We start from the raw sequence: 21,980 nt of genomic DNA, 5'->3' as shown, positions 1-21,980 counted from the left end.
CTGCACCTCAGATTTCACCTCACAGAGGTGAGACACATCTCAACATCAACTGTTCAGAGGAGACTGCATGAATCTAGGGCCTTCATGGTTGAATTGCTGCAAGGAAACCACTACTAAAGGACACCAAGAAGAAGAAGAGAGTTGCTTGGGCCAAGAAACACGAGCAATGGACATTAGACCGGTGGAAATCTGCCCTTTGGTCTAATGAGTACAAATTTGAGATTTTTGGATCCAACCGCCATGTCTTTGTGAGACGCAGAGTAGTTGAAAAGATGATCTCCACATGCGTTGTTCCCACCGTGAAGCATGGAGGAGGTGTGATGGTGTGGGAGTGCTTTGCTTGTGACTCTGTCAATGATTTATTTAGAATTCAAGGCACACATAACCAGCAAGGCTACCACAGCATTCTGCAGCGATACGCCATCCCACCTAGTGTGCACTTAGTGGGACTTTTTTCAACAGGACAATGACCCAAAACACACCTTCAGGCTGTGTAAAGGCTATTTGACCAGGACGGAGAGTGATGGAGTGCTGCATCAGATGACCTGGCCTCCACAATCACCCGACCTCAACCCAATTGAGATGGTTTGGGATGACTTAGACCACAGACTGAAGGAAAAGTAGCCAACAAGTGCTCCGCATATGTGGGAACTCCTTCAAGACTGTTGGACAAGCATTCCAGGTGACTACCCCATGAAGCTGGTTGAGAGAATACAAAGCTGTCATCAAGGCAAAGGGTGGCTACTTTGAAGAATCTAAAATGTCAATACATTTGGTTACTATATGATTCCATATGTGTTATTTCATAGTTTTGATTAATTCACTTTATTCTACAATGTAGAAAATAGATTTAAAAAACAACAAAAAACTTAAATGAGTAGGTGTGTCCAAACTTTTAACTGGTACTGTATGCTTCTCATTAGATGCACGCAAAAAATAGGGGAAATAAGGAACCGAGTGAATGAAAGCATGAGAGAAGAGGGAGGAGAGCAGGAAAGAGAGGATGGGGGTGTGGATGTAGGCAGGGTCTTGGAGGCCGGCCTGCGAAAGAGAGAGAAAGGATAGTTGTGTAGGGGGAGTATTAGTTCTCCGGTTCATTCTACCCGCGTCACTCTCTCTGTATCTCAGCTCAGTCTCCTCTCGCTCTCTCTTTCTTCTCAATTCTTTTTAACTCCTCCATCAGCAGTCATGAGTTACAGACCGTCCAGCAGCCACACCTCTTTCCAACGCTCCGCGCCCGTGTCCTCCTACCGGGCCGCCAGCACCTATGGCGGGGCCGGAGGCCAGGGCACCCGCATTTCCTCCACAGCCTACGGGGGCCTCCGCAGCGGTGCCCCGGCCAGCTCCTCCTCCTACTCCACATCCTCCTTTAAGGTGAGCGGCGGTGGTATGGGCATGGGTGGTGGCATGGGCGCCGCTATGGGTTTGGGCATGGGTGGTCTGACCAAGACGACGGCGGCAGGTGGTGGCGGTGGTCACGTCATGGGAAACGAGAAGGGGGCCATGCAGAACCTGAACGACCGTCTGGCCAACTACCTGGAGACGGTGAGGAACCTGGAGCAGGCCAACGGACAGCTGGAGATGAAGATCCGAGAGGCCCTGGAGAAGGGAGGACCAGACGCCCGCGACTACAGCAAGTACAGCCCTATACTGGACGACCTGCGCAAGAAGGTGGGGGTGTGAATGAGAAAGAGAGAGAGGGGGGAGTGATAGTGAGAGGTGCAATATGGGGTCTCTTGAGTAGTATCACATTCAAACAAATAATAATACAGTATCATTACAAGAGTGATAGAGACAAAGAGAGAGTGACAGGGAGAGAGAGAGGGTTGTTGATAATGTGTGTAGAAAAAGGGTTAAGGTGAGGAATTTGTTTTGTCTTTTGTTGCTTTAGATAAGTGTGTTCATAGATAATCCTTATTTGATTAACCTATAAATCAAAATATCCATGTAATGTCACCAATGTTGCAACTTTTCTGTGAACTAAAACCCATATGGTATGAGAGATGTCCCTCCAAGAATGAATTTAAGCGTAGTGAAAATTATTTATTCACCGATTTATACTTTGCTTCTCACTCTTTCTGCCTTCACTTCAACATTTCTGTGATGAACCCTGCTTTGTAACAACTGCCTTATAAAATGTCCTAACAACTGAATAGAGGGTGGGGCAGGGTGGGGCAGATATCCCCTTTCCTTCCCCCTCCTTCCCTAGTTCCCTCACTCCTCAAACTAGTCAAAGACTTCCTCAAATGAATCCTTTGGTGGAAGCAGTGAATCATCATCAAAAAACTGACCAAAACCCATAAACAATGTTCCAAGATGGTTTCCAACCCGCCGGGTCACTCTCCTGGGTTACTCTGGGGCGTAGTGTTGTGTGGGAGGGACCAGCAATGTGAACCAGATGTGGTGTGACAACACACAAAAAGAATCCCCTGTGAGATTTGAAACACATGGTGGGTGTGCTGGTTATATAACCATTATAGCTCCACAAAGCACAGTCAAAGTCTCTGTAAACTACTCACAGCACAGTCAAAGATCTATGTAAGAATTCCAACAAGATCTCATGAATTCCTGGCAAAAACAGACTTTTGTCCAAAAGAATTCAGAGGCCCTCTATAGCTTATGATGGCACTCTTATGATGAATGTTAGCCTTGTTCCACTTGCCGGACACATAAAGGGACAAGAGTTTCCTTTTTTGTGTGATTCACACCAGAATGCCATGGTTAGAAACACACAGATTTTGGGGTGGGGGGTGGGGGGGCTCTCTTTATGGTTTTGTGGGGGACAGGAAGCCCCGCCTTTTTCTTTAAACAATGAAAATTGAGAACAGATTCAGCCCTAGAGCGAGAACTAATTTTCCTGTTCTTCCGTTTGTGGTTCCTCTTTTTTCTTAGAGACATGTGACGGTAACCATAGATTCATTTGTGATTCACTCAACCTGCAGTTTCAATATCACTCCCCTGAGAGTCTTAGATTTAAAATGATGGTGATGAGCAGCAGATCCCGTGATGGAATGTTTTAGTTCTTCTTTTTTATTGCCAGCTCATCTGTGTATGACGCACACAATTATAGTTAGAATTAAGAAGTAAGTGGGGGAAAACATACAGGCCTACAGCTTTCCTCTATAACTGACATGGATTCAAACGTTAAGTTAAATAAAGCATCATAATGCTCATGTCACCTGCAAAATTGTCCTCCAAAAGATTTAGTCTGTTATTGTCATGTATTCATTAGCATTAACAATCTTTTTCTCCAATAGGTCTTTGATGCGACAGCGGACAATGCTAGCCTGGTGCTCCAAATTGATAATGCCCGCTTAGCTGCAGATGACTTCAAAGTAAAGTGAGTTTACCACTGTAAATGACATCTTTCTGCACACTGGTTGATCCATGAATTTGTATACAATACAAGGGTTCATTTGCGATTTTGTAGATCGTCGCTCTGTCAAAAAAATCAATTTATCTGTTTAATTTCATACTGTACATGTGCTTCTCACAAATTCAATTGGTTTAAACCCACTATACACAATTAGGTAGTGTATCAGCCATTCAGTTCAAGGAAGAACTCTCAAGAGTTTGAGATATGCCAGACCCATGAGGGAGGAAGTCTAGTGCCTGTACCGGTATGCAGTCTTATCTAATCTCTCATAATGAATCTGTCATATTGGCATCTGCATGTAAATGTCTGATGTGCGTTTAAACTTTCCCTCCCAAAATTCTATTTTTTACCCCTTTTTCTCCCCAATTTCGTGGTATCCAATTGCAATTACAGTCTGTCTCAGTGCTGCAACTCCCGTACAGACTCTGGAGAGGCAAAGGTCGAGAGTCACGCGTCCTCCGAAACACAACCGAACCAAGCCGCGCTGCTTCTTGACCAAATGCCCACTTAACCCGGAAGCCAGCCATAACAATGTCTTGGAGGAAACACCATACACCTGGCAACCGTGTCAGCGTGCACTGCGCCCATCCCACCACAGGAGTCGCTAGTGCGCAATGGGACAAGGACATCCCTACAAGCCAAACCCTCCCCTAACCCGGACGACGCTGGGCCAATTGTGCGCCACCCCATTGGTCTCCCGGTCACGGCCGGCTGCGACAGAGCCTGGACTCGAATCCAGAATCTCTAGTGGCACAGCTAGCACTGCGATGCAGTGCCTTAGACCACTGCACCACTCGAGAGGCCTCCCTCCCCAAATTCTAATAATAATCAAAAGTAGGGAGAGAATCAAAATTGACTTAAGATAGTGTCTGAGTCAACACATTTTGGTTGAGCAACTGACTAGATATCCATTTTCCCTTTCATAGTCAACTGAAACACGGCAGCCATTTTGTGCCTTCACCCCATAATTTCGAGACCTTGGGGCTATAAGGTTCAATCTGATATTTTTGTCAAAAATGAGATAGTCACATAAATGATCTTCAGAAGGTTCTTCAGATGATTGTGAAGTCAAATATTTAAATAAAATAAACTACTGTACATTTTAAATGAGAAAAAAAATGGAAAACTAGAAACGTATATCTGCATAAACCCATTTGAACTTGGCGCTATAAGGTTTTATCTGCAATCCAATCACAAGCCTAAGTACGGTCTAAGTACGGTCCAGGCTAGTTTAGCCAGCAATAATGGCATGCATCAAAAATCTTAAAGTAAATGATGTTGTCGCATCATTGTTCAGTGATGACAGTAATTTGTCTGTTGATCATAATACATTTCTTAATGTATATTATGATGTGTTCTGACTATCTTGCAAGGGCGAAATTGTAGTGTAGATATTGGGGGAACGGACGAACAGTAGACGACTTCTTGGGTATGACGCTACAAGCTTGGCACACCGGTATTTGGGGAGTTTCTCCCATTCTTCTCTGCAGATCCTCTCAAGCTCTGTCAGGTTGGATGGGGAGCGTCGCTGCACATTTTCAGGTTTCTCCAGAGATGTTAGATCGGGTTCAAGTCCGGGCTCTGGTTGGGCCACACAAGGACATTCAGAGACATGTCCCAAAGCCACTCCTGCGTTGTCTTGGCTGTGTGCTTAGGGTCGCTGTCGTGTTGGAAAGTAAACATTCGCCCCCAGTCTGAGGTCCTAAGCACTCTGGAGCAGATTTTCATGAAGGATCTCTGTACTTTTACATCTTTGCCTCGATCCTAACTAGTCTCCCAGTCCCTGCCGCTGAAAAATATCCCCACAGCATGATGCTGCCACCACCATGATTCACCGTAGGGATGGTGCCAGGTTTCCTCCAGATTTGACGCTTGGCATTCAGGCCAAATAGTTCAATCTTGGTTTCATCAGACCAGAGAATCTTGTTTCTCATGGTCTAATAGTCATTTAGGTGCCTTTGGCAAACTCTAAGCAGGCTGACATGTGCTTTTTACTGAAGAATGGCTTCCGTCTGGCCACTCTACCATAAAGGCCTGATTGGTGGAGTGCTGCAGAGATGGTTGTTCTTCTGGAAGGTTCTCCCATCTCCACAGACGAACTCTGGAGCTCTGTCAGAGTGACCATCAGGTTGTTGGTCACCTCCCTGACCAAGGCCCTTCTCCCCTGATTGCTCAGTTTGGCCATGTGGCCAGCTCTAGGAAGAGTCTTGGTGGTTCCAACCTTCTATTTAAGAATTATGGAGGCCACTGTGTTTATGGGACCTTCAATGCTGCAGAAATGTTTTAGTATCATTCCCCAGATCTGTGCCTCGACACAATCCTGTCTCAGAGCTCTACGGACAATTGCTTCAACCTCATGGCTTGGTTTTTGCCCTGACATGCACTATCAGCTGTGGGACCTTATATAGACAGGTGTGTGCCTTTCCAAATCATGTCCAATCTATTGAATTTCCGTGGATGTAGAAATCAAGGCCGGTCTGGACTGCACCAAAACAAGACGTTCAAAAAGCGTCGGCGTCGTTCCGTGCATACTGAGGTGCCTACAGTGTTGCCTGAAATGTAATTGTATGAATGCCCTTCTATGTGGTAAGCCTACCATTTGTAAAACACCAAAAAAAGACGACGACTGACCGTGCTTACTGGGGTGTAGCCTACCATGTCGGCCAGCAATGGAATTGTATGAATGCCCATCCATGTGGTAGGCCCACCATTTGTAAAGCAGGCCGCTGCATTGGCTTTATTAGTCCTGATTCCTGTGACTAATTAATTTGGCTATTTAAGCTCTGAATATCAGCTACCCAACTCTATCAGGAGTTATCGTAAGCCTATTTGTAATGTGTTTACCCAGTTGGAAATGCAGAACTATTTAATTTTTCGCTATGATCAGCTTATCAAAAATGTACGGATACAAACTTGAAACCACTGATCATGACAATGAGGTGAAACACCAGCACAGAAGTTGTGATTGTCAATTCCACATTGTCCATTTTACTTTTACCTATCCTGTTTTTAGGATGTGTTGTTTGTTAACATGACAGCGCATTTTTATTTGATTGGGTGCCGTTTAGGTTAGGTTACTTGATGAGAGAAACCTGCAGGATGTAAAAAGTGTCCGTCTCATTACATCGTCATACATTTTATCTCCAGCCTGTAGGCTACAGAAAAGACCACATACTCTTTCTACCATATGCTAGAAATCTGCTACATGATTTATGTTGGATGATTTTTTTGACAGAACATTGGTGTTGCGCCTGCTGTGATGCGTTTCTCCAACAGCACCCTGGAGAGGCGCGCTGGGAATGGACAAAGTGGGCACTGCTTATCACAGGGTAGCATCAGGCTCACCTAAAAAGACCAAATGCCACCGGTTGATAGAAATTGTCAATGTTTTTCGGCAGAAGCATGTGAGGTTTTTGTGTTATTGGTGGTGCGTCTTGCTCAATTTAGCTCAGAAAATGCTGCCCTCGTCAATCTGCCGCCATAGGCGGCCACCTAATCCTGCCTAATGAGCGGGCCGGCCATGGTTAGAACCTTCGTAGGAACATTGTTAAATCTCTGAGCTGTTGAAATTAACGTTGCACTTGAAAACGCTCGTAATCTTACGCCTGCCTCAGACCTCTCGTAGAACAGCTAAATGTGCACAATGATGTGCCAAATCTGTGATTTTGTGAATTTTTAATGGGTAAGCATTAGAATGACACGCCTCAATATTTGCAGCCGTATGTGGTAATATCTCTCTAGGACCTGATCCGCCATCAGTATTGTGAAAGAATTCTAATGCTACGGTAAGATTTGAATGGAGAAAGCTGATCCGAGAGCAGTGCTCCCTTTCTTTTGATCCTACCAGTATCGACACATGCTCTAACGACTCACTTCGCGGCCATTGTCTCTGTGTGGTGTTTTGGGAAACGCATATTACACCTTTGGCCATTGTAAGAAAGATGCATCAGTAAAACACACGTAAGTTCCATCGCTATCGGGAAGCTGGGTTCTGTTCTCCCATCCCAGTGGCAATTTCACCCATGCTATCTTTGTATTATTCTATCATTTATATATTCAAATAGCTACACTTTTTTTTTTTAACTGTACATGTCAAATTCAGAAGTGTCAGATAGAGGCTTATGGCTGAATCCAGATTGAGATTTCAGAGCCACAAGGTTATATCTGCTATTGCACCCCCCTAAAAAAATGATTTAGAAATGTCTAAGGATTTTTATACTCTGCACTTTAGGTACCTTTAAGGTGAGGGTTATGAAAGAAGAATTCACTAGAAAACAGTTCAGAGATCTGGGATGTGAAAACGTTGTTGCTTAATATCTCAGAACAATGCTTTTCTCAGATAAAACCTTATAGTCCCAAGGTCACAATTTCCAAGTATTTCATGTCAACAAGGAGTGTAGTGACAGTCTCCCTATGCCCAAAGGTTTGAATCTGAGAATGGCATTCGCCAGTCAGTGGAGGCGGACATTGCCGGGTTGAAGAAGGTCATCGATGACACCAACATGGGCAGGATGAACGCGGAGAGTGAGATCGAGGCCGTGAAGGAGGAGCTCATCTTCCTCAGGAAGAACCATGACAATGTGAGCTATAGTATTAATATTGAATATCCACATCAAATTATAATTTTAAAATTCATATTTTTATTGTATTTGAATAGATTGAAGACTAATATTATTATTGGAAGCGTCTCATGGGGGGATTCTCAAGACATAACATGCTCAATTTGAGCTACTCCAGGTAGCGACATTGCAGGCTAGCTCAGTGGTGCCCCCTCGCATTGATTGTCTCAAATTGAAGGCCGACTGGGGTACTGCAGGCTGCCGGTAGCAACTTGATTATGCTTATAACTTCTTCTGTGTGCGATTTTAAAATAGTTGGTTCAAGGACATACATTTGGTGTGATAGAAGAAAATATTGGCACCATGACCGTCTTCTGAAAAAACATTTTTTTACATGAATATTGCCAACGAAGATTGCCATTTTCCCATTCACTATAATGGGGGATCCTTTTTCCCGAAAACAACAGCCTGCAGTACCTTGGTCAGCCTTTAACTTCATGGCTTCAATGAGACGCGGCAGTTGTTCTCTCCTGATTGAGATTGAATGTCCATGTCAAACAATAGAAGATTTGCATGAAATAGAACATTTCCAGACTAGATTTAAGAATGATATAATTCAGGAAGAATGATGATAACGTGATAACAAAATCAGACTAACCTAATCACTAGCTATGAGCTTTTCACATTTCACAGTTGGTAAATTTTGGAATGCCTTACTATTTCTCATGTCTCTGTCTCTCTCTCTCTCCCCCTTCCCTTCTTCCCTCTCTCCAACAGGAAGTGATGGAGATGAGGAACCAGATCACTCAGTCGGGGGTGCAGGTGGACGTGGACGCCCCCAAGGGTCAGGACATGTCACTGGTCATGGAGGAGATGAGGGCCAAGTACGAGAAGATGGCTCTGAAGAACGCAGAGGACCTCAAAGTGTGGCACGAAAACCAGGTTTGCCCATCCTATCTTTACAGTGTTCAGAAGGAAAGAAGGATGGATATGTTCTTATCATTACTTCATACATACTAACATTACACACCACATAAAGTCCGGGTTTGGCTGGGGTAAGAATAAATAAGAATTTGTTCTTAAATGACTTGCCTATTTAAATAAAGGTTTAATAAAATAAAATAAGTTAATAAAAATAAAGCCTATAATACTCCGTTTTTGATCCGCATTTGGAATTGAAATGGACTACCTCACACCCACAGGCCAATATAAAATTGTGTATTTGCAAAAAGTGTAGCTTTCCAATAAAAACTTGTTTTGTTGCACAAACCAGTATCATATCTGGGTAGTCTAGTCACACAACAAAAGCCTGAACTACAAAACATGAATTCACCTCTCAAGTTGACTCAGCTTCTCTCCCTCTCATCTCTCTCCCTTTGTGCTGTGGTATAGATCTCAGACGTGCAGGTGCAGGTATCACAGAACACAGAGGCCCTGCAGGGGGCCCAGGTTGAGATGAGTGACCTACATAGACAGCTACAGACCCTCGAGATTGAGCTGGCGTCCCAACAGAGCTTGGTAAGGACATTCTTTCAATATGATGATAACATATTTCAGTTAAATTCCTATATTCCACAGAGCAGAAATGGAACTGATAGTAACCCCAGTATGTCCTCTATGTCCAACAGAGGAGGCTGGTGGGAGGAGCTATGGGTGGATGTGCTCATTGTAAGGGCTGGAATAGAATTAATGGAATGGTATCAAACATATGGAAAACACATTTGACTCCATTCAATGTATTCCATTCCAGTCAATACAATGAGCCTGTCCTCCTATAGCTCCGCTCACCATACCTTAGCCATACCTTCCATATCTCCAAATTCCAACATTCTAATAATCGCAATGTCATTCAACAACATTCCCAAAATTCTCCTCTTATTTCAAACAGAAATCCTCCTTAGAGGACACCTTGCATAACGTGGAGATGCGTTCCAACATGGAGGTGGAGAAGTACAATGCCATCCTCATCCGTCTGGAGGGCGAGCTGACCAACCTGCGGGGTAACATCCAGCATCAGGGCCAGGAGTATGAGGCCCTGCTCAACATGAAGATGAAGCTGGAGGCCGAGATCGCCACCTACAGGAGCCTGCTCGACGGAGGGGACTTCAAGTGAGTGGACGAGGGGATGAGGGAGATTGGTTCAATCCTAAATCGACCCGTAGACCAATTAGATAGGTATAAGCATTATGTTCATAGCTCCACCTTCCACCTTGATAGGCCAGGTGGAAGTTTCATCATATTGGTTATTTCAATCAAATCTTCTCAGATCTCCACAAGTGCATGTGACATAGGGCCTGAAGGTTGATTTGGGATTGGGCCATTGACTGACTATTGGGGTGCATCTTAATAGTCTAAACTGGCTTCCTCTCATCTTGATTTGTTTTCTTCATGTGCACTGATTTACAGACACATGGATAGGTGGATGTTAGGCAGACTTTTCGCAATCCAGTTCGTTGACATCAGTGAAGGAAAGAAGGCGAGAACGAGAGGAAGCAACTTTATACTATTGAGATGCACCCTTAGCTCCGAGACGGGTTGAGCTGATTGAGATTAAATACATTTTTTATTTTTAATCAGTTATCACGCAAGAATAAGAACAAATAGTTGAGGGTCAAATTCTTGATTCAATCACAGCTATGCTTCAAGCTCAACTACCACAATACGCCATGGTGCGTGGATCAAATCAAATCTATGGAGTTGAAACAGGATATAATGAGATCGTGAGGTGGGGGTGACATTTACCATGAGTCAAATTCTTGGAAGTTGTGACAAAGTCAAATGGCAGAAACACAAAATGATTTTGGACACATCTGCAGCAAGTAGGCCTTGCTGCAGAGCTTGAAGCAGAGCTGCCATATCTGTCGGCGCCATCTTACTAATGTGAGTGGATGAGGTAGTTTGACGCCATCTACAGTATAAACCAGGTATAGCATGATTGTTTGTCCTGTTAATGAATGAATGTCCTGTTTTTTAATACCTATTTTCTCTATTCCAGGCTCCAAGACGCTATGGATGAACTGAAACCCTAAAGGAATGAGGCGGGACAAAAGTGATGACCAACTGTCAACTTCATGGAGAGAGATACCCACAGACACGGAGGAGTCAAACCCATCAAATGGGCATAACCATGTCATAAAAATAAAACCTTGATGCAATGGTTTATCATTTAATGTGTTGTTTCTCATATTTATACCTAAACACTGCACCGAGCCCATTTTTTATTTTACCAGGCAAGTAAGTTAATAAGAACAAATTCTTATTTTCAATGACGGCCTAGGAACACTGGGTTAACTGCCTTGTTCAGGGGAAGAACAACAGGTTTTTACCTTGTCAGCTCGGGGATTTGATCTTGCAACCTTTCAGTTACTAGTCCAACACTCTAGTCCAACCACTAGGCTACCTGCCACCCCATTAAACTGAGCCTATTGAACTGAGCCTATTGAACCGAGCCCATTGAACCGAGCCAATTGCAAGATTTTAGGAAAGCTTAAAATGTATCTTCTTTATGTGATGGATAGAAAACTGTAATTCCCTTTTTAAAATATGATTTATTTTTTATAGTACGAAGCACGGGCAATCAAAAAGTCCCAAACTCACAAACACCCCTTGTGTAGCAATAGAATAAATACAAGAAAAGTTACAAATAACTAAAAGCCATCATCACACATGATGCATGACATAGTGTAGGGTTAGTAACAGAAGAAGATAAAAATGATTAAACGGACAGAAATATTGTCCTGAAATTACCTCAATGTACAGAAAGAGGCACACATCCCCAAACCCATGAACAAAAGCTTATAGGGTATTGCAAAAGCGTATCACCCTAAAACCAAGGATGGTGTGGCTTAATAATGAGAGAAGAAATTGATGAATATTTATCATATGTGTATAACAATATAGTCAACATTTAAACCAACATGTGAGGTAAACAATTAGCAATTAAACATTCATAAAGTTCTTAATTAATCACAGCACATACAATAAAATAATGAATTATAACTTATTGTGAATAGGCTATAGAGAAGAATGCTTTAGGAAGAAATTGATGCTTGTGCTCTTATTGAATTTAGGTAGGCTACTCAGTTACGCTACATTATTGCTATTATAAACTGGTTGCCAATGTAATTAGAGCAGTAAAAATACGTTTTGTCACAACAGTGGTATAAGGGCCGATATATCACGGCTGTCAGCCAATCAGCAGTCAGAGCTCGAACCACCCAGTTTATAATAGGCAATAAATAAGAAAGACCATAGTGCAATACATAGTTTATGCGTAGCTCCTTATTGTGAAGGCCAGCACGTTATGTCATCAATATACAGTATCTGCAAGCTGTCTCTCAAATAGCCTACCACATTACTGCAGTCAAATAGTTTTGAAGAAGTAAAAGAGAAAGAATGCACTTCTTCAGAATATTGATCTGTTTTTGGCAAGGGCTGCAAACAATCACAGATTATATAGGGAAAACCAGCTGCATGGCGAGCACCTATGCCTATCTCCCAGACAAGTAAAACACTTTTTATGCTTGCTTCGAGGTAAACAACATTGATCCTCCTACATGGGCCCCCGCTGCTCAAGATGACTGTGTGTGCTCTCTATCTCTGTGGCCGACGTGAGCAAGACTTTTAAACGTGTGAATACTCTCAAAACTAGACCAGCTGGTTTAAGGACAGATTCAACCTCTCCCTGTCCTAGTCTGTAATCCCCACATGCTTCCACTATTGTTCCTGTACCCTGGCAAACAAAGGTAACCTGCCTAAATGACTATCGCCCTGTGGCACTCACTTCTGTCATCATGAAGTGCTTCGAGAGGCTGGTAAAGGACCACATCAGCTCCACCTTACCTGACACCCTGGACCCACTACAATTTGCATACCGCACCAAAAGATCAACGGACAACGCAATCGCCATTGCACTGCACACAGGCCTATCCCACCGGGACAAGCGGTTGTGAAAATGATGTTCATTGCCTGAAGATGTAAGGAGGGGCTTATTACAGTTGTATTCCAGCCACTAGGGGGTACATGGGTGAAGCCCATGGGAAATGAAGAAGAACATTTTAAGTGGACTGGGGGAGCTGTTACATTGTGCTGACATGGTTAAAATTCAAGTAAACAGTACCTTTCGCGTTGAAATTTACATTATAAGCTCATAGATAAAGGTAAGAAATTTGGAGGCACAGCTGAGATTTATTTTCATGTGAGCACCGGCCCATATTCCTTGAATGGACAATGAGTGAGAGACATTGGGAGAGTTGCTAGCTAGCTAACCATAGCTGGCTAACCACTTAACGAACTTTTGCTATCTTGCCATTGCCTGCATTGTCGTTATTGCCACGTGAATAGGGCAATATGAGTCGAGAGTGGGAAACGTTGTTGGATGAAATTGAACAGAGTTTATGGACTTTAACTGAGGACAATTTACGGCACCTGTGTGTACGTTGTGGAATAGGAAATGTAGATGACTCTGAATTAAAAGGAAAGAGCCGTCGCGCGTTGCGGCGCAAACTGATTGAAGATTACTGTGAGAAGGAGGATTTAATGGAATCAGAGGATGAGGGGATGTCATGGCTGCTTCAAGTGAAAAACGAAATCAAAGTAATATCAGACTCGGAGGATGCTGCAAAAAGTCTGCCTACAAGCCCCAGCCAGTCGGCGCCAACGATGCAAGTGAACAACGAACCCAGTGGAGAGACAGAAGCTGTTGCAGGATGAAAAGAGGAGGGAGGGGCTCCCCCGCCCAGCAGAGAGGTGGCCCCAGCTCCAGAAAGGCACACACCACACAGAGAGAGTGGAGTGAGTATGCCCAGTCATAAAGACTGATAGGAGATCAGAATCAGAAAGATAATCTCAGCTTCAACAGCCTAGAACATCAGATTGAAAATGGACTGAGAAAAGGATACAGGGAATTAGAAATCACAGAAGCCGTAATCAGAGCTGTGAGCCCAGGGCTTAAGATGAGGAGTTATCTGGAGGGGAAAACAGACATGACACCCTAAGGCAAATCTTGAGGACACATTATGCAGAGAAGGATGCCACTGAACTGTATCACAAGTTGACTAAGACAACACAAGAGTCTGCCTTGGACTTCCTAGTCCGAGGCAGAAAGACAGAAAGTGTTATCAGCCTCGTGCCCTATCAGGACTGAAATATGGCACAGAGTTAGTCAAGAGCCAATGCCTACAGGCCATTGTTACTAGATCAACAAATTATGTCTTGAGTGGAGTGCTTGAGAAAATGCAAATTGCCCAGGGCAATGAAAGCAAACGCATGCAAAAGGCCATGGTTTCAGGTAAGTTCACCCCTACTGGAGTGAACGCAGTACAGAGTGAGGATAAATAGGATAGTGGAGAGGAATGTGACCACGCAGAACCCCTACAGACCACAGTCCGAAAACAAAATAAATACAATCTCCTCCTGAGTAAAATTGATGCGAGCAATGAAGCAATCAAAGAACTGACCTGACAGGTAACATCATTAGTACAGTCGGTGCAGGGCCAGAGTGACAGTTCAGTTAGGAATCGCTCCAACAGAAAACCATGTACAACCAAAAGAGAGAGAAGAAAATGCAAAAGTTATCAGACTGGTCATCAGACTGGTCATCAGACTGGTCATCTGACTGGTCAACAGACTGGTCAACAGACTGGTCAACAGTGATAGCCATTGGGCAGTAGGATGTAGGATCAGGGGCAAAGCACATTCATCAGGAAACGCCTGGGGGTCACCACCATGGAACACAGTGACCTCAGATACATCTAGTTCCATCCAGTGTTGCAGCGGCTGCAGGGCAAAGGGAGAGAGAACCTCAGAGTTGAAGTTGTGTTCATTGCGTCATAAAGCTGCCTATTGTTCCGAAGTGTGCCAACAGGATCATTGGAAACAGCACCAACCTACATGTAAGACTAAGACTGCCCGCAAAAGGAAAGACCACAACTCATCTTGTCCCATGAAACGGAGAGAGTGGGGGCCAACTACTCCAGCTATCCCAGGACATTGTAATGTAGCACAGCTCATTGGAAAAAAATGTAAAGTGTGGTGTTATATGGAGGGCGCACAAGCACTTTGGGACACGGGCTCAGGTATCCATCATAAGTGAGGAATGGAGAAGACGGTATTTGCCACACACACAATTAGATCACTGGCAAAAATCAAGTTGACATTGCAGTAGTGAATACTACCAACATGACATTACCTTACCAAGACAAACAGTGATAGCAACATTACAGAGATTGCTAGTGTCACCCGGTTCCTGTGCCCAGTGGAGAAAAGGTTACTGTAGCACAGGTTCATGAGAGATCCCCACCGGAGCCCTGACACCAGTCACAGAGTGGTGGGACCCACCTGTAGATGCACAGCAATAGAGCCATGAAGAACAAGAATTAGTCAAACAGATGCTCAGAGAAGAATCCGCCATTTTTGCCAAAGATGACATGGACATGGGGTGCATTGAAACTCTCCAAATGGAGATAACATTGACTGATAACATCCCAGTGTCAAAGAGATACAATGGAGTGCCACGCCCCTTGTATGCTGAGGTGAAAAGCCACCTCCAGGGGCTCTTGAACTAAAACTTAATCATACACATCACCTCTGGTCTGTGTACGGAAAGAGGAGTCCAGAAAATACACTTCCTTCAGCACTCCTTGGGCCTTTATGAATGGAACATAATTCCCTTTGGCTTATCAAACTGCCTTCCAACGAAGCATGGAGAAAAGTTTAGAGGGTATAAGAGATACCATATTTGGATGATGTGCTTGTTTTTAGTCAGTCATTTGAACAACATGAGGAAGATGTCCGTCAGGTACTCAGGCAGCAAAATAAATAGTGTGACCTATTCAAGAATGAGGTCTGCTGTTTATGAAAAATAATTTCTGCTGAGGGTTACAGAATGTATGTTAAAGAAATTGTAGAAGTGCAAGAACTGGTAAACAGGCCACCAACAAACGTGAGAGAGCTTAGGAAACTACTGGGGTTTCTAGGGTACTACAGGGGTTATGTACAGAACTTATCACAACATGCAAAATGGCTCTATGACTTACTAGCAGTGAAGTCGGAGACCCCAGCATCCGGGAAGCGAAAGACCAAGATAGCTATGCAGTCGGGACAGGCTCCGCCCCACCAGAAAGTTATATGGGAGGATGCTCACCAGAGAGTATTAGAACACTTGGTAAGTGTGTTGACTAATACACCTGTGCTTGCATAACCAAAATTTCAAGAACCCTTTTATCTTGCATGTTGATGCCTCTGAAGAGGGAGGTGTGTTATACCAACAAGAAAGTGGCAAACTGATGGTAATTGGATATGGCTCCTCACCCTGACATAAGCAGAGAGAAACTATCACCTTCACTTGGGGAAACTGGTATTCTTGGCCTTCAAATGGGCAGTGACTGAGCGGATTCAAGATGATCTCTTTAACGCTCCCTCTGTGACAGTGTACAGGGATAGTAACCCCTTGACATACAGTACCAGTCAAAAGTTTGGACACACCTACTCATTCAAGGATTTTTCTTTATTTTTACCATTTTCTACCTTGTAGAATAATAGTGAAGACATATGGAATCATGTAGTAACCAAAAAAGTGTTAAACAAATCAAAATATATTTTATATTTGAGATACACAGTCTGTAGGTGTGTTTTGGGTCATTGTCCTGTTGAAAAACAAATGATAGTCCCCCTAAGCGCAAACCAGTTGGGATGATGTATCACTGCAGAATGCTGTGGTAGCCATGCTGGTTAAGTGTGCCTTGAATTCTAAATAAATCACAGACAGTGTCACCAGCAAAGCACCCCCATACCATCACACCTTCTCCTCCATGCTTCATGGTGGGTAATCCGTTCACCTACTCTGCGTCTCACAGAGAGACGGCGGTTGGAACCAAAAATCTCAAATTTGGACTCATCAGACCAAAGGACAGATTACCACCAGTCGTGTTTCTTGGCCAAAGCAAGTCTCTTCTTATTATTAGTGTTCTTTAGTAGTGGTTTCTTTGTAGCAATTCGACCATGAAGGTCTCCTCTGAACAGTTGATGTTAAGATGTATCTGTTGCTTGAGCTCTGTGAAGCATTTATTTGAGCTGCAATCTGATGTGCAGTGAACTTGAATGAAGTTATCCTCTGCAGCAGAGGTAACTCTGGATCTTCCTGTCCTGTGGTGGTCCTCATGAGAGCCAGTTTCATCATAGCACTTGATGGTTTTTGCGACTGCACTTTTCCGTATGCAATTTTCCGTATTGACTGACTTTCATGTCTTAAAGTAAAGATGGACTGTCATTTCTATTTGCTTATTTGAGCTCTTCTTGCCATAATATGGACTTGGTCTTTTATCAAATAAAGCTATCTTCTGTATACCACCCCTACCTTGTCACAGCACAACTGATTGGCTCAAACACATTAAGAAGGAAAGGAATTCCACAAAGGAACTTTTAACAAAGCACACCTGTTAATTTAAAATGCATTCCAGGTGACTACCTCATGAAGCTGGTTGAGAGAATGCCAAGAGTGTGCAAAGCTGTCATCAAGGCATAGGGTGGCTACTTTGAAGAATCTCAAATATAAAACATATTTTGATTTGTTTAACACTTTTTTGGTTACAACATGATTCCATATGTGTTATTTCATAGTTCTGATATTTTCACTATTATTCTACAATATAGTAAATAAAATAAATCCCTGGAATGAATAGGTGTGTCCAAACTTTTGACTGGTACTGTATGTACTAACTACAGCGAGACTGAATACCACTGGTCATCGCTGGGTGGCGGAGCTGTCTGACTTCAATCTCACACTGAAGTATCGTCCTGGAAAGGTAAACACTGACTCAGACTTTCTGTCACGTTCTCCTTTGCTTGCTGAACATTACATGGAAGAATGCACAGAGAAACACTCCCCTGAGACGGCAAAAGCAACACTCAATAATGTTCAGGCACAATAGCATGACTTGAGTAACTTGGATATCCGTGGTCACGCTAAGGCCATCAGTGCAAGATGAGCTGTCAAGGTAAGGGGGAACAATTACAGACTGACTGTCTCCACACGATCTCATGCAGGTTCAGTTAAAGGATGCAGCAGTATCAAGAATCTTGGAACTGAAAAGGCAAAGGGCTAAGCCAAAACCAACAGAATGTCAACAAGAGTCATGCAAAGTCAAACAGTTACTGCAAGAGTGGAACAGACTCCATGTCTCACCAGAGGGATTATTACAAAGGAAAACAGCAAAAAGGACACAAATTGTGGTACCAAGTCAGTATAGAACACTAATTTACAAGTACTTACACACTGAAATGGCCCATAAAGGAACAGAAAGAGTGTTGAACTGTCACGACTTCCGCCGAAGTTGGTCCCTCTCTGTCACGCCCTGACCTTAGAGATTCTTATTATTCTCTATGTTTGGTTAGGTCAGGGTGTGACTCGGGTGGGAAATTCTATGTTTTCTGTTTCTTTGTTTTTGGCATAGTGTGGTTCCCAATCAGAGGCAGCTGTCTATCGTTGTCTCTGATTGGGGATCATACTTAGGCAGCCCTTTTCCCCACCATTAGGTTGTGGGATCTTGTTTTCTGTTTAGTTACTGTTGCCTGACAGAACTGTGCGTTTTTGATTTTGTTATTTTGTTTGAGTGTTTTTTAAATTAAAATCATGAACACTTTCCACGCTGCGCCTTGGTCTACTATTTCTACCACCAACGAGAGCCGTTACACTCTCCTTGTTCGGGCGGCGTTCGGTGGTCGACGTCACCGGCCTTCTAGCCATCGCCGATCCACTTTTCATTTTCCATTTGTTTTGTCTTTGTTTTACACACCTGGTTTCAATTCCCCAATTACATGTTCATTATTTAACCCTCTGTTTTCCCCATGGTTTTTGTGCGTGATTGTTTTATGTATGTTTGGTCTGTTATTGTGGGCTCGGTATTACGACATGTTATTGGAATATTTGAGTAAAGTTACTTGTGTTACTCATCTCTGCTGTCCTGCGCCTGACTCCTCTGCACCAGCTACACCCAGACCACTACATGAACTTAGCACAAGAACACTTTAATTGAACACTTAATCACTAAATTGTGTAAGTGTATCAAATAAAATAAACCCAGTGTAATAACTAGGGCCCCAATGCAACATGCACGGGCTCCTTTTGAGATGATTTTAATTGACTATGTGCATTTGGAGAAAAGCAGATGGGGCTACGAGTCCATTTTAATTATTTTAGATAACCTTAAAAAATTTGTGCAAGCCTACCCACCAAAAATAAGTCGGGGAGAACTGAAGCAAAAAAATCTTTTTGAAGACTTTTCCCCAAAGTTTGGATTTGTGTCAAAAATCCATCACGATCAGGGAGGAGAGTTTGAAAATCAGTTATTCAGAGCCTTGCAGAACTGTACGGGAATAGCCAATTCCAGAGCCTCGCCATATCCTCCACAGGGGAATCCAGGGGAGAGATTTAACCTATTGTCAATGTTGTGCACACAGATTAAGAGAGAAATGCTAACTGGGGTGATTATCTTAAAATCTGTCTAGGACAGGCGTTCCGCTAGCGGAACCCCTCGACAACATTCCGCTGAAAAGGCAGCGCGGGAAATTCAAAGAAATATGTAACTTTCACACATGAACAAGTCCAATACAGCAAATGAAAGATAAACATCTTGTTAATCTACCCATCGTGTCCGATTTCAAAAATGCTTTACAGCGAAAGCACAACATATGATTATGTTAGATCACCGCCAAGTCAAAAAAACACAGCCATTTTTCCAGCCAAAGATAGGAGTCACAAAAAGCAGAAATAGAGATAAAATGAATCACTAACCTTTGATCATCTTCATCAGATGACACTCATAGGACTTCATGTTACACAATACATATATGTTTTGTTCGATAAAGTTAATATTTATATCCAAAAACCTCAGTTTACATTGGCGCCAGGTTCAGAAATGCCTCCAAAATATCCGGAGAAATTGCAGAGAAATAACATAAATACTCATCATAAACTTTGATGAAAGATACATGTTTTACATAGAATTAAAGATACACTTGTTCTTAATGCAACCGCTCTGTCAGATTTCAAAAAACTTTACGGAAAAAGCAAACCATGCAATAATCTGAGACGGCGCTCAGAACAACAACAAAAAATAATTCCACCATGTTGGAATCAACAGAAATCAGAAATTACATTATAAATATTCCCTTACCTTTGATGATCTTCATCAGAATGCACTCCCAGGAATCCTAGTTCCACAATAAATTGTTGTTTTGTTCTATAATGTCCATTATTAATGTCCAAGTAGCTACTTTTGTCAGCACGTTTAGGACACATATCCAAACGCTCGTGCAGGTCCAGCCGAACGTCGGACGAAAACTTCAAAAAGTTATATTACAGGTCGAAGAAACTTGTCAAACTAAGTATAGAATCAATCTTTAGGATGTTGTTGTCATAAATATTCAATAACGTTCCAACCGGAGAATTCCTTTGTCTGTAGAGAAGCAATGGAACGCAGGTCGCTATCATGTGAAATGCGCGTGACCAGGACCTGGCTCTCTGCCAGGCCACTGACTCAAACAGCTCTCATCTGGCTCCACATCACAGTAGAAGCCTCATTCAAGGTTCTACAGACTGTTGACATCTAGTGGAAGCCGTAGGAAGTGCAAACAGATACAGATCCATATCCTACTGTGCATTCAATAGGGGCTGATTTGAAAATTGACCAACCTCAGATATCCCACTTCCTGGTTGGATTTTTCTCAGGTTTTCGCCTGCCATATGAGTTCTGTTATACTCACAGACATCATTCAAACAGTTTTAGAAACTTCAGAGTGTTTTCTATCCAATAGTAATAATAATATGCATATATTAGCATCTGGGACAGAGTAGGAGGCAGTTCACTCTGGGCACGCTATTCATCCAAAAGTGAAAATGCTGCCCCCTATCCCCAAAAAGTTTTAAAAAGGTAATTCATGCATGTAATTATATCACCGGTGATGCTACTGGGTTCTCACCATATTTCCTGCAATTTGGAAGGGCTCCACTGCTACCTGTTGACCTTGTATTTGGGTTGCAGATAAAGTAACAGAAGAAATCATACCAGGATTATGCTAAGAAGTGGAAACAACAGATGGCGGAAGCCGATGACATCGCCATAAGAAACATGGAGAAATGAACAGCAAAGTGAAAAGCCTCAGAAGAAAATGAGTTCGGTTCCGGTCTCAGGGGATCGTGTACTGGTGGGGAACATGTCAGAACGTGGGGGGCCGGGAAAGCTAAGATCACACTGGGAGGATCAAATACACGTGGCGGTAAACAGGAAAGGTGATGACAGCCCTGTCTATGAGGTCAAACCCGAGAGGGGTACAGGCAGGGCCTGGGTTCTGCATCGCAATATGCTCATGTCATGTAATTCCCTACCATTTGAGGAGCCAGTTCAAGCACTGAGTAGAGGTCTGTGGAGAAAGGAACCACTCCAGCATAGAGGTCTGGGAGGAGCTGATGGTTCAGAGACTTAATCATTCCATGATGAAGTGGACACTGATTCATTGGGGTCAACCATGACCTTGCCCCACCGTTCAGCCCAGCAGAGGAGGCCCATAGACCTCCAAACCTTTAACACTTTTTTAATATTTTTTTTATTGAACCTTTATTTAACTAAGCAAGTCAGTTAAGAAAAAATCTTATTTACAATGACAGCCTACACCGGCCAAACACAATCACAGCCAGTTGTGATACAGCCTGGATTTGAACCAGGGTGTCTATAGTGACACCTCTTGCACTGAGATGCAGTGCCTTAGAACACTGCACCACTCGGGAGCCACTTTAGGGCTGCCAAGCGCTTATCAGGATATGAATTAGAGATGTTCAGATTTGTTCATTTAAATATAATAAAAATGGACTTTACTAATCACAGTGAGATAATGTTTAGTAGGAGTTGCGTCTTTGCCGATATAGGTAGACTGGGCGTGTCTATATAGCTATTGTCACGACTTCTGATGAAGTCGACTCCCATCCTTGTTCGGGCGGTGTTCGGCGGTCGACGTCACCGGCCTTCTAGCCATCGCCGCTCCATTTTTCA

General features: G+C 43.1%; 1 protein-coding gene across 1 annotated transcript; it reads left to right on the top strand.

Annotated features, from left to right (window-relative positions):
- The first annotated feature begins 1,084 nt into the window (after nt 1-1,084).
- LOC120064643 (keratin, type I cytoskeletal 18-like) lies at nt 1,085-11,105 on the top strand. The gene is made up of 7 exons (XM_039015267.1): nt 1,085-1,671; nt 3,258-3,340; nt 7,800-7,956; nt 8,713-8,877; nt 9,328-9,453; nt 9,824-10,044; nt 10,931-11,105. Exons 1-7 carry the CDS (start codon nt 1,189-1,191, stop codon nt 10,962-10,964), a joined length of 1,269 nt encoding a protein of 422 aa, XP_038871195.1. The 5' UTR covers nt 1,085-1,188; the 3' UTR covers nt 10,965-11,105.
- The last annotated feature ends 10,875 nt before the right edge of the window (nt 11,106-21,980 follow it).

The sequence above is a fragment of the Salvelinus namaycush genome, chromosome 20 (genome assembly GCF_016432855.1).
Source record: "Salvelinus namaycush isolate Seneca chromosome 20, SaNama_1.0, whole genome shotgun sequence".
NCBI classification, from domain to species: domain Eukaryota; kingdom Metazoa; phylum Chordata; class Actinopteri; order Salmoniformes; family Salmonidae; genus Salvelinus; species Salvelinus namaycush.
This window is presented reverse-complemented; position numbering and strand designations above follow the sequence as displayed.

Coding starts and splice junctions, on each gene's coding strand:
- LOC120064643 (XM_039015267.1), top strand. CDS start 1,189: ATGAGTTACAGACCGTCCAGCAGCCACACCTCTTTCCAACGCTCCGCG. Junction 1,672..3,257: donor TGGACGACCTGCGCAAGAAG/GTGGGGGTGTGA, acceptor TTTCTCCAATAG/GTCTTTGATGCGACAGCGGA. Junction 8,878..9,327: donor AAGTGTGGCACGAAAACCAG/GTTTGCCCATCC, acceptor GCTGTGGTATAG/ATCTCAGACGTGCAGGTGCA.